Source organism: Cariama cristata, unplaced genomic scaffold (assembly GCF_000690535.1).
Source record: "Cariama cristata isolate BGI_N322 unplaced genomic scaffold, ASM69053v1 scaffold2639, whole genome shotgun sequence".
NCBI classification, from domain to species: domain Eukaryota; kingdom Metazoa; phylum Chordata; class Aves; order Cariamiformes; family Cariamidae; genus Cariama; species Cariama cristata.
Genome location: NW_009633869.1, coordinates 95820 through 109647, shown reverse-complemented (window position 1 = coordinate 109647; position 13828 = coordinate 95820). Strand labels below are relative to the sequence as shown.

Genomic DNA, 13828 nt, shown 5'->3' with positions numbered 1-13828 from the left:
CTCCCGCTCGCCCTTTTCTTGGCGGCCTCTGCCTGTCCGGCCCCCCGCGACACGCCGCACCTTCACAGCGGCGTGTGCTGATACATTTAAAAGACATCGACGCCGTTTAAAGCTTCCAAACACCACTTTACTGGATTGACATTCAGTGACAGTACACAGCACCAAGGGTTAGTCTGTCCTTACTCCCTGTCACCACACAGGTAACCGATCAGTCCCTAACGAGCTTGTCCCAATTTAGCCGCGACTATAAACCAGCAGCGAGCCGGGCTCTCTTAAGGTGAGAAGGATGTTTTGGTGAAGGAAGCCAGACCTGAAGTAGGATACCTGCTTTTTTCTTTGTTTTGTTTGTTCGGTGTTTTTTTTACCTTGTTATTTATTGGTGTTCTATTCTTCTCTTTTGAACGGATGGGGCCGGCACACCGCTTCTGGACTGAGTTGGCTTATTTTGTCAAACAAGATTTGCTTTGCGGGTTTTTTCCAGCACGTTACCTGTTGTCCTGTGGGGTTACTTTGGCTTCACCGATTATCTTCTCGACTTACTGTATGCATGGCTTTTTTGTTTCCTAGATTTGATATATGCTGTTGTCTTCCTCTTTGTGCTTACTTATTCCGTGTGTGTTTTTCCTTAGCTAGTTCATAAAGTGCCAATTGCAGGTTTTGCTGCTAGAAGTTATACCGTGCTATAAAATGCTCACACCCAGTCCCTGGTTGTGTTATCTTAGTGTGCCTAGGTCTGGGCTTAAGGCAAGCCTTGTATCTTGCTTAACTTGCTTCTACTTTTTGTGTGCAATAGGCCACCACTTTGGCTACCTTGCTCTGCAGTGGATGGCCATTCAGCCCCAGTGGTGAACGTCCCTGTTGGAGTCCTCTTGAAGGACTATGCCTTTACTTGAGGGAAAATGTTGAGAAATGATCCTCCTGGGGAGGGTGCCGAGACTTACTCTAGACGTGTGCCCTCAGCCATGAGTAACTGGAGAGGTTCTCCCCTGTTAGCTGCCATCCATCTGCTGCCGTGGACCACAAGAAGTGAAGAGCAGCTGTTGGCCTTTTCCTGAGCCCTCTCTGAAGGGAAGGTTCCAGCAGCACCGGCAACTTGAAGGGCTGCTCTCCTCCGTAACGCTTCTCCTCTCCGGGCCAGAGCCCAAACCCCTGTGCAAGTCTTGCAGGAGCCGGTGAGGCCTGGCTGGGGGAACGGGGTGCCTGCACTTCTCTCCCAACTCCTACGAGGAGTCTTGGGACTTGGCTCACCCTTGGGTGAGCGTGGGCATGGTCCCTCACCATTTGCCAGGAGCCAGCCAAAGTCCTGAAAATGAAGCGCGGTGAGAGAACAAGTTCCAAATTCTTCATTTCTGTGTGTCTGTATCTCACCTGGAGAAAGATCAATGTTGCCTGAAACTGGGAGGATCAAAGTAGAAGGCGTGGGGCTTCTGTCCTGCGATAGAAAGGAGGCAGGAAAGGCTATTTTTAGTTGCATGTGAAGGGACTGCCTAGCTCTGCAAACATTTGGGCCATTCCTATGGCTCACACTGGAATTGAGAGTGCCTCCAACACAGGCTAAGACGACTCCCTTTTCCGTAGACCCGCTGATAGGAATTCCTTCTTACCTTTGTACTCAGATCTTATGAGAGAGAGAAAAAGCCCAGTCCTGACATCTCTACTTGAGTCAAGGTCTCAAAATCTAAGGTTGCCTCACGGAGAAGGAAGGAAATGCACAGGAAAAAGGACACAAAATAAACCAAGAAGAAGAAAAATAAAAGCAAGAAATAATAATTAACTGTACAGCCCAGGATCTGACTAGGGGCAGGCAGAATCCAGGTGCACTCGTGCCTTAATGCCCAGACACAGGGGTTTTAGCAAAGCGGGGCAAAAATACTTGCTTGGAAGGCAGGGCTAGCCAGCAGTTGGGAGGATGCTGGGTTTGGTTCCCGGCGCACACCCAAGTGACCTGCAGTGACACACCAGGAGTTACAGGGCAGCGCGGGGCTCCTGGAGATCAGAGGGGACAAACCAGGGCTTTGCCCTAAGACCTTGGCTACTGTACTTGAATTTGTGGCTAAATCATCACCTTGCCTTCAGTGGTGACCAGATGCCAAGATCCATGCTAGAGGAGTTGTGTATTCTCCTCTGGGAATGTCTGATCGGGTAAGGGATGTATCCTGGCGCTTAAAATAGCGGAGTGGGACTTAGGCTGTACCTTCCTGTGGTGTGCCTGGGGCCTTAGTGTCCTTCTGCCTGGGTAGACACGTAACAAGCCTTTCCTTTGCCAGGCGCAACCTCCAGCACTGTAATCCAGATCAAAATTTTAAGTGTGTTCAGTTTTGTTGAATGCAGAATACTGCAGGCATAATTTTTAGAACTTACTCATGTTAGAAGATAAGATTTGGATTGTGTAGCCCATCATAAAATGAAAAATCTGCCTAGATTTCATGATCATATCTAATTATTACTTTATTTTGTCACTGTATGTTTATGCTCGTCTCTTCTGTAAAGTATCTTTACAAATGGATATAAGGCCGTGTTGTCTGACACCAGAGTACATTCTTCCTCAGAAAAGAATACAGCTAAGAGAAAACATTTGGGTTTTTTCTAGTTAAGAGCCAGTATTTTAGTTTTATTTCCTCTCTCTGTACTAGGCGACATCTATCTGGGAACTCTCCAACTCAACCGGAATGTGATTGCTTTAGGATAGGTTATGAGATTTTTAACAAACGTTATTCAATCAAAGCCAATAACCATTACGGAGCTGTGATACTAGAAAATAGTAATAAGAATTGGTCACACATTAAAAATCCACGTCTATAGATACAGGTATAGATATACTGTTAGAGAAAGGTACAGATTTAGCAGTATTTGGGCAGCTGTAAATACATAAAAGGATAAGGCTCAGCAACATTTAATTTTAAAGATGCATAGATTTTTCACTACTTTTATAGCTGTGGATGCTGTGTTGGTTTGAGGGGACAAAAAGAAAGGGGAGTAGAAAAAGGTCTGAAGGAAAACGAGGCTCAAAAGCCCTTTCCATTCTGCCTGCAAGTCTATACCTGCCTCTAGCAACTGGCTGTGGGTTTCCCCCTTTTATATCACAAGGTCTATTCCGCAAGCAAATGTCTGATTATGGTACAGCAGTTCTAACGCTCTTCTATTGTCATGCGCACTTATAATCAATTTTGTTTGAGAATGGGCATGATGTAATTTCTTTCTCATCACTCAGTCTTTCCATTATTTTCTTTACCTTCTGGCAGTGCTTGGATTTGTTAACATCTTGGGCTCTCCTTTTAATCTTCCTGAAATATGATAAATGCTCGCCAAAAAAAATCTGCAGAGGAAAAGACAAGGAATGATACCATCCTGCAGAATTTGATGTAACTGGATATGATTTCCTGAAGACAAATCTACAAAAGAAAATTGATTGGTCATTTACGCAGTTGATGTAGTTACTCTGCTTCTAAGTGGTTATATTGATGTGAGTCTTCTCCTGTTCCTTCATCAGGAATATAACCTTTTCCTTATTATATATCCATACAATAATACCTCTGAGGGAGATCTCAGGGTGCTCATTGCTATTTTACCCTAGACAAAAAACTTTCAAAGCAGTCTCAGTTTCAAATTTTCACTCTTGTGGTTCACCAGTACAGACAGAAAAAGGAATGTGCACATTTCTGATGTACTGTTAACAAAGAAATATCTTTTTCAAATGATCTTTTATTCAACTTCTGATTTAATTTTTTTTTTTAACTGCAATGTTTTGTTGAATTTAATCATAAAGATTACTTGTTATCCATGCAAACTCAGGGACCGGGTTTCAGGTGGTTGAGTGCAGAATTGAGGGCGTATTCACAAATGCATAGAAATCCCATTAACTTCATACTTCGACTGCGTCCTGAGCTTTGATGCTAAAACACCTAAGTGCTTGTTTCTCTGTTCCTTTGCTTTCAGAACGCCAGTACTGGGGCTCAGACCTGCAACTTCCCAAAATGCCTTTTGAAGACATCATGTACAATGATGAAAGTGCGTACAAGTGGCTGTGCACCCTAAAGAAAATAGGAATTGTGCTACTAACAGGAGCTGCTACTAGGCAAGGAGAGTTGGTTAAACTTGGCCACAGGACTGGGTTCCTGCGTCTCACTTTTTATGGGTGAGTTCGGTTTTTAATATCCTTCTTTGCCAGCTATGTAATCACCTCTAATGCATTTCACTTCAGCTTGCTGGTCCTCTTTTGTGGATTAACTTATTAAAACAAGGTGAAATTTTTTCTTCTCTGCATGTTAGAAAATGTGGTGTCACTTAATATTCTGTATGAGAGGAGTGCTTTGCTATCACAGGCAGGGTTTGTAAAGAGCAGCAGCTACAACATCAACTGCTGAGGGAAGGAAACATGCCTGAAAACACATGATGTCAAATAAAAGATAACCACAAGGTAGCTGTACTTATCTGTACCATGGAACAAAATCAAAAATCCCTAATCCAGTCCCCTTCCAAATAGAGGAAGTTACTCGTACAGAAACATTTTCTTAGCCTGATTTCGAGTCATGGAAATAGAGAAGACTTAGATGATGTTACTGCGTCTGACATCACCGAGAAGATGGGCAGAGTACCCATTTCCCTGCTTTCAACTCAGATCTGGAAAGCCACGACCAGTCCCCGTAATTTTTCTAAGACTGCTTTTTTGCAAAAGTTGCAAGAGTACAAGCAGAAACTTGCAAATCGTCCTTTTCATGCCAAGAGGTGGCAAACTGAACCTGTACCTCCTCAGGCACCTACTAGGCGAGTAAACAGATGATGGTAGCTCACAGCTTGCTGGGCTGAGTCAGTGGCCTCTAGCTAGCTAAGTGAAGGAGCAGCGTTATTAGCTAACATACTGCCCTGTCCTCACTCCCAGCTGTTGGTATAATTTTTTACAATGTATATTGAAAAAAACTGGAAAATACAAGCAGGATCATGCATAACATTTGTATTATCCATGAAGTACTTTAAAAAAAAAAAAATCAAGTCACAAAATTAGTTTTAAATGTTTAATACAGATGTGTATAAAGTGGTAACATGCTAAACGTTTCAGAAAATAGTTAGAGAATTGTATTCAAACAGCTTAAGAACTTAGTGTTTTTTAAATGTGTAATTCCTCACATGAAGTCTTGAAAAAGACTTTAATGGTTTTGGCTTATTTTTGGATATTTGGTGTGGGGTGGGTGGGTAAGTGTTTTATAAGGAACAAACTTGGGTTTTTACCATATATAGCTGGCACCGAGCCAAATAATATTATGAGGAAGAAAAGACTTCTTTTCCTGTAGTATCTTTACTCCTAATTTAACCCATTTCATTTTCAGCTATAGTTATTGTAGTGCCTGGTCTTGCTCTTACGTATTTCTCACAGTAGCAGAAACCTCATTGAGTTTTCAGTCTTAACAACAGAGTCAGAACAGTATTTTACAGTCCATCTCTTCACCTCTAAAACAGAAGTTCATTTCTTACTGGTATCCAATTCTGAGGTGGCTTTTACAACGGTTATAAAATAATAACTTTGGGTAATTCCCTTGCTATTTCACTAGCAGCCAAATACAAGGCCTACCAAATATTATAAATAAAAGGATAAACTTGGAATTGGCAAGCTTGCCAAATAAAACATTACCTCATCAGGGCCATGAATTTTACACTGAAATGTAACAGCAATGAATACAACCCTGACATATGGAAAAACAAAAGCCTTTTTTCTTGTCTAGATGCCTGTTTGGTACATGCTACCTAAAATGTCATTACTGTAAAAAGTGGAAACATTCTCTATATCAGCCATATAACAACATCAAGGGGTTCCACACTTTTAAATTAACCTTTTTCTTTACATTACAGAGGTACAACTCCATTCAGTTGCAGCTTCAGCTGCAAGAGAAGGTCATAGGTCCCAAATCTCTTCTGAATTCGTCTTAGATTTTTAATAAAGTACAAGACAAGATGGCTCAAGCTTGGCTTCAGCTCCTTGTGCAGCGGTTTTGCAAGACTAAGGCTGTGACAGACAGGCTAGTTTTCTGCTCAGAGGGACTGAGCCCACATTGCCACTTAATGCAAAAAATTGTTACACCTGCCTGGTGCCAAATTTCCTCCTCTGTCAAATAGCCTGAGCAATTATGTTGAAATCTGGCCCTAATTACTAAACCATAAACCATTCCACCCCGCTTTGCTCTCCCTAAGGGCCAAGAGTCCTCTGACATTACCCACGTTTTCTTCCTTTCCTTCTCGTGTGCTTTCCCCATGACTGAGTTGATACTTCAGCTCAGTTGAGGCTTTGACAAAGCAAGGTGGTTTTTTTTTCCCATTCAGCGCTGAGCTCCCTATTAGCATCGCTGACTTCGAGTCAGTAACTCGAGCTTTGACAGAAGCTCCTTGCGCAGAAGAAAAGCTCCCGGGGACCAGCTCCCCTTGCAAAGCGTAACTGCATGAAAGCACTGACCGTTTTTGCAGAATCTTACAATGATTTTATAAAGTACTACTATTCCAGCAATTGTATATATTGCATATAAATGAGACCATTAAAATGTGTTAAATCCTTTTAGACCCAGCAAGTGACACTGGACTCTCTTAAATTAAAGATATAGTGAACCTAGCTAGCACTCGTGACATCAACAGTAATGACAAGGATGATGTAACAGGCTATTTTTTGGCTGTAAAATTGGGAACTATGAAAGTGTGGTTGAAATTATCATACTTGAGTACTGAAGTCATGTACTGATGAACATGTACTGTACCAAATAATAAAAATTATTTCTCCCAGGCAGCTAAACACATTTGCAAATATTCAAGGGGGGTTTCCCCTTCACAATTTTAGAAGTTTAATTTCAGCATTTTGCATAGTTTCTGTACTAAATACCACTCCTAGAACAAAAGTGTTTGTATACTATAGATAAATCATTTTGGTCTGCTTGTTCTTTAGCCTATGTTCTTTTTAAACTATTATTAGGAAGTAATGCTAGACACACACCATCTGAAACAGAATGTATTTGATCTATAGTATTTCACAAGGGAAAATGAGTTTCATATTTTCTTTTAAATCACTTCTGCTCCTGTCATTACATGGACTGCATATGGCGACATACACTTTTCCAGACAAACGTCTGGATCTATAACATGCATCTGCTGAGGAACGTCTTCAATCATGTGAACTCCATACAAACAAAATGTGGGGTTCTTGGCCTTAAGTTCTCCTGCATGGTGTGTCACTCGAAACAGATTTTGATTGTGCTGCAACGTGATGTATTCATGTCTTTGTCATATAACTAAGACTTTTTTTTCCTCCCTGCAGTTGTCAGTGAACTTTCTTACTGAATTTTGTCAAATTTCAAGATAGAAACTGCGTAACAAAGTAAATGGGGCTAGTTCTCGGAAAGTGCCTCAGAGGAAGGGAAGAAGTTATAAAGTCTTTCATCAAGACATTTTCCTTTAGAGACAAGTCTTCAAGTTACAGGAAAGATTCCCTCTGCAAAGGACACTCTGTATTTTCTAGGATCATAAAGCCTTAAAAATAATTTGGGGGGAAAGTTACATAGCCTTTAACAATTTCATGTTTCATTGAAAATGTGCTCCGCCTGGCAGGGAAAAATGGAAGGTTCATAAAAAGAAATGGGCCAACTTCCACTCTCTTATTTCTGAAGCCTCAGTAATAAGACGATGATTTATTGTAGCAGATACCTCTCAGTTAGTGTCTTCAACTATCTTTGCATCCAGGAAAAGTACCGCCACTGGAAAACCATCGTTCTTCTAGATACTACGCTGCGGCCAGATGTCCCTCGGCACACTTAAGTTTCTAGCTCGAATCTAGGACTGCTGAAATAAGGCTTCTTTGCTGGGGTGGGGGGACGCTGCTAAATCATTCCTTCCTCGTAATTCTACAATATTTTCATGTTCAAAGGTGGAATGACTCTTTTGTACTGTGATTTCAGAGTTTCACGTGTACCGTTTGGCACGCTGGCTGGCTGTTTTAACATGTTTTCTCCTTTCCCTTTCATTACAAAGACAAACTTGGCAAGTACAAGACAAAGCAGATGCTAACAACGTAGCTTATACAAGCGGGAAACTCTGTTTTCACACCGATTACCCTGTTCTGCAGCATCCACCTGGGGTAAGGTGAACCTACTGACTTTTTCACAACACAGAAGGGGAAAGAGAGTTGTTCCTATAGCATGAAATATGGTTAGCGTTCAGTGAATCTGAATTTTGTCTTAAAAGAGCAATGTAAAAATAACGATATATTAATCTGCATATAACAATCTATACACACATGGGTATGCAATATATATATTATGATGTAAGTTCTGCATAACAAGCCCATTATGTATCCCATAATTTTTAAATGAAATTCACAAAGTATTGAGAATATTACCATATGAGAAAACATTAGGGTCCTATATGTGCTTATAATGCTGCTTTCATTATATTCAAAAAGTGTCTAAATGCTATAGTCAAGTTGTGACATTTTGGGACTCATCTGTTCACCTCAGGAGGGGAACGTATTAGAAGAAATATGATTAAGATGGTGTATTCTGTTTTCTGCGAACTGACTGAAGTTAGACACTTATTTGCCCTTTCATAATAGACAAAAAAGGGGCATTCTGTAAAGCTGGACAACAACCATAGAAAATATTTTTTCACCTAGTGCCTGTCATATCAAAGTCTAATCTACATAATTCACAGGAGAACTGGAAAATAGTAGGAATAGGTACAAAGGAACAAAGATAACCCTGGAAAAGCTTGCATCTATAAAACTTCTCCTTCTAATGTTTCTATAATTAAACAAAAAGCCAATCAGATTTATCCACAAGTAAGTACCAAACAGTTCTCACTAATATCACCTTTTAAACTCATTTAGACACTGTTCGTTAATGTGGAGTAAGAATGGAAGAAGGCTTCATTAATAGAGAGCAGATGTGAATTAGCTCACTGTCTTGTCTGTGCCAAAGCTCACACTCTGCTATGAAACGTTAGAAAAAGAGCATAACTTTTTTCAAACATGCTTGTAAGAAATAAAAGTATTAAAGTACATTGAATTATTTTTGAACATTGTCCTGAATGTGTAGTTTTCTTTATTTATCTAGTTATTACACAGTATTTTAATTCTTAAGATGTATTTTTTACAAATATTTGAAGAAATGTTTTTAAATAGGTGATGATTAGTTTTGGAACTGTCCCATAAAAATAATTTTAGGATTTCCTAGGTTTTGATCTGGCAAGTATTTTTCCAGGAGATATCCTGATTAAAAAAAAAAAAAAAAATCCCAAACCTGATGATTAGATCTAGCAGAAACATTAGCTCTCCAGAACATAAAGCTAAATTCTCATTTGAACTAAATTCTCCCTTTGAACTTTTTCAGAGTCACTCACCAGGAGTACATTATGCAGCCCTCCTTAGCAGTGCCAAGCCCTGCTTGCCCTACGCGAGGCCGGCTGTGGCCACAAAAGAAAAGAACCCATTGCCTTGGGCTCCCTTCAGTGGGAACCCCGAGTCCTCCCCACAGGAGGACTTGTTGGCCAAAAGGAACATGGCAGGAGAGCGAGAAGCTGCTTCATCAAATGAATAAACTAGCTTATGTCCTTCCCAAACAAGTTCCCCTTCTGCACTGTTGATTATTTCTGTTTCCCCCCTTCATCATCATCACCAAGGTCTGCGGGTCCAGCTGGTGAGGAGATTGTGGGACAAACCCTGTTCTCTGCTCCTCTTTCCCCTCCCGGGTTTTTTTGTTCGCCATCATGGAAGGGAAAGGTGAACGCTGTTACCATTGGCGTGATAGATGTATTTTGTGTCGTTTGGCTGAGATGAACGATTGCACTTTGTGTGATGCTGGACTCTCTAATGCCACGGGGAGTTTTACGGCCTGTGTCAGTCGCTCAGATTTACACTGGTGCAACCGACAGCCCAGTTTAGGCTGTCTGCTCTGTCTTAAGCCTTGGCAATTTTGCTGTGAAGTGAAATGAAAATGTCTTAATCCTACTTTATCATAGAGACACTGGGCCTGTTGCCTTCTATGACAGCCACCTTTTCCCCTCTGTGAGCAGATAATTCATAGCAGGTTTTGTTTCTGCAAGAGAAAGCTAATCTTCTTTGTCGAGATAAGACTGCAATGTATTTAAAATTATATGACTACCACAAAGAAGGACTCAAAGGAAAGAAGTGAGACCAGAGCTTTGCAGTTGACTCGCAGGTTGCAAGCATTAGAAGATATCCCAAGTGGGATGGATTTATGAACATGCTACTTTAATTTTCTGCCTTTGTGATAGTGGTGGCAGAGTGCTGTGAAGATGCAGTAATGGGAATGCAGTCTGTTGCTGGAGAAAAAAAAAAAACCAAACACAACCGAAAAACCAGAACCACTGATATGAGGGAACTCATACTAACCAACTGTTAAATGTGCAAGGTAATTCTTTTTGTAATAAGATGTTCATTCATTCCAGGTTCAGTTTCTCCATTGTATAAAGCAAACAGCTGCAGGAGGTGAAAGTGAAGTTGTAGATGGATTTCACGTATCCAACAAGCTGAAGAAACAAAATCCTCAGGCATATCAGATCCTGTCCTCTACTGCTGTAGACTATACAGATGTTGGGGTCGACTACTGTGATTTTGCCGTGCAGTGTAAACAAAGGATTATAGAGTGAGTAGTTTCAACAACATCGAAAAATAACATCCCTGTTGTATGGTGGCTTACATGTTGGTAGGAGAAGGTCTGCTCCTGACACCTGGTGGGGAAATACTGATTTAACTTGGTCTATTGTTAGTTTGGGGGGTTTGTTTTTTGTTTGGTGTTTTGTTTTTTGTTTTTTGGGTTTTTTTTGCCAGTGTTTGAGTTGTTCTGTGCTTTGTACCACCACAGCATAGTTTTCCTTATTTGGTTTTGCCACACACCAGCAAGAAGTGGTGGCAATTAGAGCAACTCATAGGTACAGACACAGGTTAACAGCAGCTGGGCCTGTTACTGAATTCCAGCCAACATACATCTGTGCCGTGCCAAAGAGAGGTCATAATTTAAGAACATATATTAAGAACTATATATTAGAAAAAGATCAAATGCATATGATCATAATCTCTTCTGAATTTAAAGAGTTTACAATTCTACAGTTAAAGTGTACAGACTATAGATGTTTGAGGAAATTAAGCATCTGTATTTTCTCCTGATTATCCCTTTTCCTAGTTTGGCTTAATTATCAAAATCCAACCCAGTAACAATCTGAATTTCACTATGGAAACATACTGAAATTCCAGCAGGAGAGTTCAGTTGCTGTTTAACCATCTTAAAATGTTTCGGTAACAACATAATACTTTTTTTTTTTTTCCTTTCCTTCTCTGTTTCATAGCATGGATTCCAGAGGCCAAGCAATTCGCATCAATTATAATAATGCAACAAGAGACACAGTGTTTGACATACCAGCTGAAAAAGTGAGGCCATTTTATGCAGCTCTAAAGGAATTTGATGATTTATTAAACAGCGCAGAACACAAGTTTACTTACAAGCTGAAACCAGGTCAGCAAGTTGCTTCTCCTCACAATGATTTTTCACATGTTTTTCTCAACAGTCAAAACACTTGAGCATTGTTAGCACTGGTACTGAGAGGAAATTTCAGTCCCTCTATCACCTATTTTATTTCATACTGCATCCTTACATTCATCTCATAGATTCCTTCTGCCATTGTTACACTAGAAAGGAAAAAAAGGGAAAGGCGGGGAGGCATAGTCTCTTGGTTAGTCCATATATCTTTATACTACATCAAAAACCCATACCATATAGGAAATTGTAACTTGTCATATCTATAGCACCATAGATGGGAAATATCAGGTGTAAGACTGCTGTGCCATCCCAATTCAGTGTCTGTTCATTAAATGATATGCAATCACATACTTTCTCCTCTGCTTCATTTGATGCAGAGTATGGACGTTAAACCAAATGATACGTCTGTCTTTATGACACTTTAATTTGTTAGTTATCTTCCCAAGGGCTGCAGGAGTTGCAGAACATCTAGAGGATGATACAGATGCATGATGTGCATAATGCTGAAGGAGGCTGAACAGTGCTGCGGGGAATCCAGTTATTGTCTTTGCTTAGACACCGAATGCCAGCGTCATGCTGGATGAATTACCGAAGGCCACTGCTGCTGTACTGCTTTTTCTGGGTGGCCTATGCAAGACATCTGGAGGCAGATTTGCAGAAGTGCTAAGTGCTCCAAACTTCAGCTGGAGCTGTACAGGGCTGTGTTTTCAACATAAAACATGCTGCAAAAATCCCCTTTACTCTTTAAAAGTCAGTCCGTGCATATTTTTAACTACTTGGGCCTTAATCTCTGTTCTTTCATTCCCCAGCTATAAAATAAAGATATTAATAGTCCCTCATCTCTTGAGAGAGGTTACAAAAGTAAATTCATTAACGTATCTGACTGCTTCGTGTACTATGATGCCAGTGTCTTTAAAATGTCTATGAGGAAATTAATCTCTCTCTATTGGGCACATGCAATAAAATAATTTTTAAGATCACATAATAAATGGTAAAACAAAGTACCTCACATTACATGAGTACCTTCTATCCCATCAATTAATGCACCAAAAGGGTGGTAGAGGGGAGGGAGAGAAAGATTATAAGGTTATTTAGTTAGAGATTTATTATAATGGTGGCACACAAGGGAGAAAAATTAAAATGTCATGCTAGCCTTAATTATGTGATAACCTAACTTTCAATGGCTTGACTTTGTTCTCATAGAATTCTCTTAACAGGGGCAGTAATGCAGGATGTGTATGGTACAAATAGTACCAGATTGATCAAATAAAAACCATCCTAGTGGCTTTCACCCTTTTTATTCTTCCCATGGATTTGCTGTAGTCACCTTTCCCCTCAAGGCCTGCTTTTCTCTCCTACCACTTTGCTTTTTAACTCCTGGTTATACAAGAAAAGAAGCAGAGGTCGAAAGGGACCTCCCCTCTTTGGTTAAGAATGACCAGCTAAATTAAAATCACTGTGTCGTTGCTGTGTATCTCCAGTCGAGCTACTTGAAATTATTGCTCCCTAACTGTTGATATAAATCTACCTCCATGTTATCTGTTTGAAGGAATCATCTATAACATACCAAATATTAAACTTTGTGCAACTTCTTTATAGGAGACATAGTGACCTTTGATAACTGGCGCGTGCTTCACGGTCGCCAGAGCTACCAGTCGGGATCAGAAGTGACTCGTCACCTGGAAGGTGCCTATGCAGACTGGGATGTGGTCATGTCGAGGCTCCGGCTCCTCAGGAAGAGGGTCCTGAATAGGGACTGAGCTTTCTTCTAACCAAGATGAGCAAAACATAGATTGTCTAACCTCAGCAACAACAACAACAAAAATTAAAAATTGTGTTGTTCTTTTCAGAGACTAACATCACAAATATATTTTTTAGTCCCATAAGCCAAGAAACCTGTTGTTCGTAACAATTTAAGATTTATCTGTGCCCTGGTCTTTGAATCTATAAAACTCATTGCTACTTCTGTCAGTTTATTTGCTTTTTAAAATCAGTGTGCAGAATGGCTTGAAGGATAATCACTTTACTGGGCTGACTGGGGATCACAATGCCTTCCTTTGCCTCTACGAGTATACCTGCCCTCCCTAGAAAGCTTGGCAAGCAGCATCAAAAAAGAGCTTAAAGTATTACTTACTAAAGGTTTGTTATGAACAGCACCTTCCTCTATTTTCAGAGAGTCATTCTTTGTTGCATAAATCATAACTAAAATTAATTATCAAAATAAACCACTGCTGTGGGGTTATTTTTATATACATACCTTTCTAGGTAGAACTCCGCTTTAATACAAGCTCTCATTCAACAGATGC

At 40.3% G+C, this 13828-nt stretch overlaps 1 protein-coding gene across 1 annotated transcript; it reads left to right on the top strand.

Moving 5' to 3' along the window:
• Positions 1-3936: 3936 nt before the first annotated feature.
• On the top strand, positions 3937-13322 carry BBOX1 (butyrobetaine (gamma), 2-oxoglutarate dioxygenase (gamma-butyrobetaine hydroxylase) 1; the record flags this gene model as incomplete). Its single annotated transcript, XM_009706913.1, has 5 exons — positions 3937-4135; positions 8002-8107; positions 10435-10631; positions 11332-11498; positions 13122-13322. Coding segments are annotated over 5 exons (830 nt in total), but the record flags the coding sequence as incomplete, so codon positions are not given.
• Positions 13323-13828: the final 506 nt, after the last annotated feature.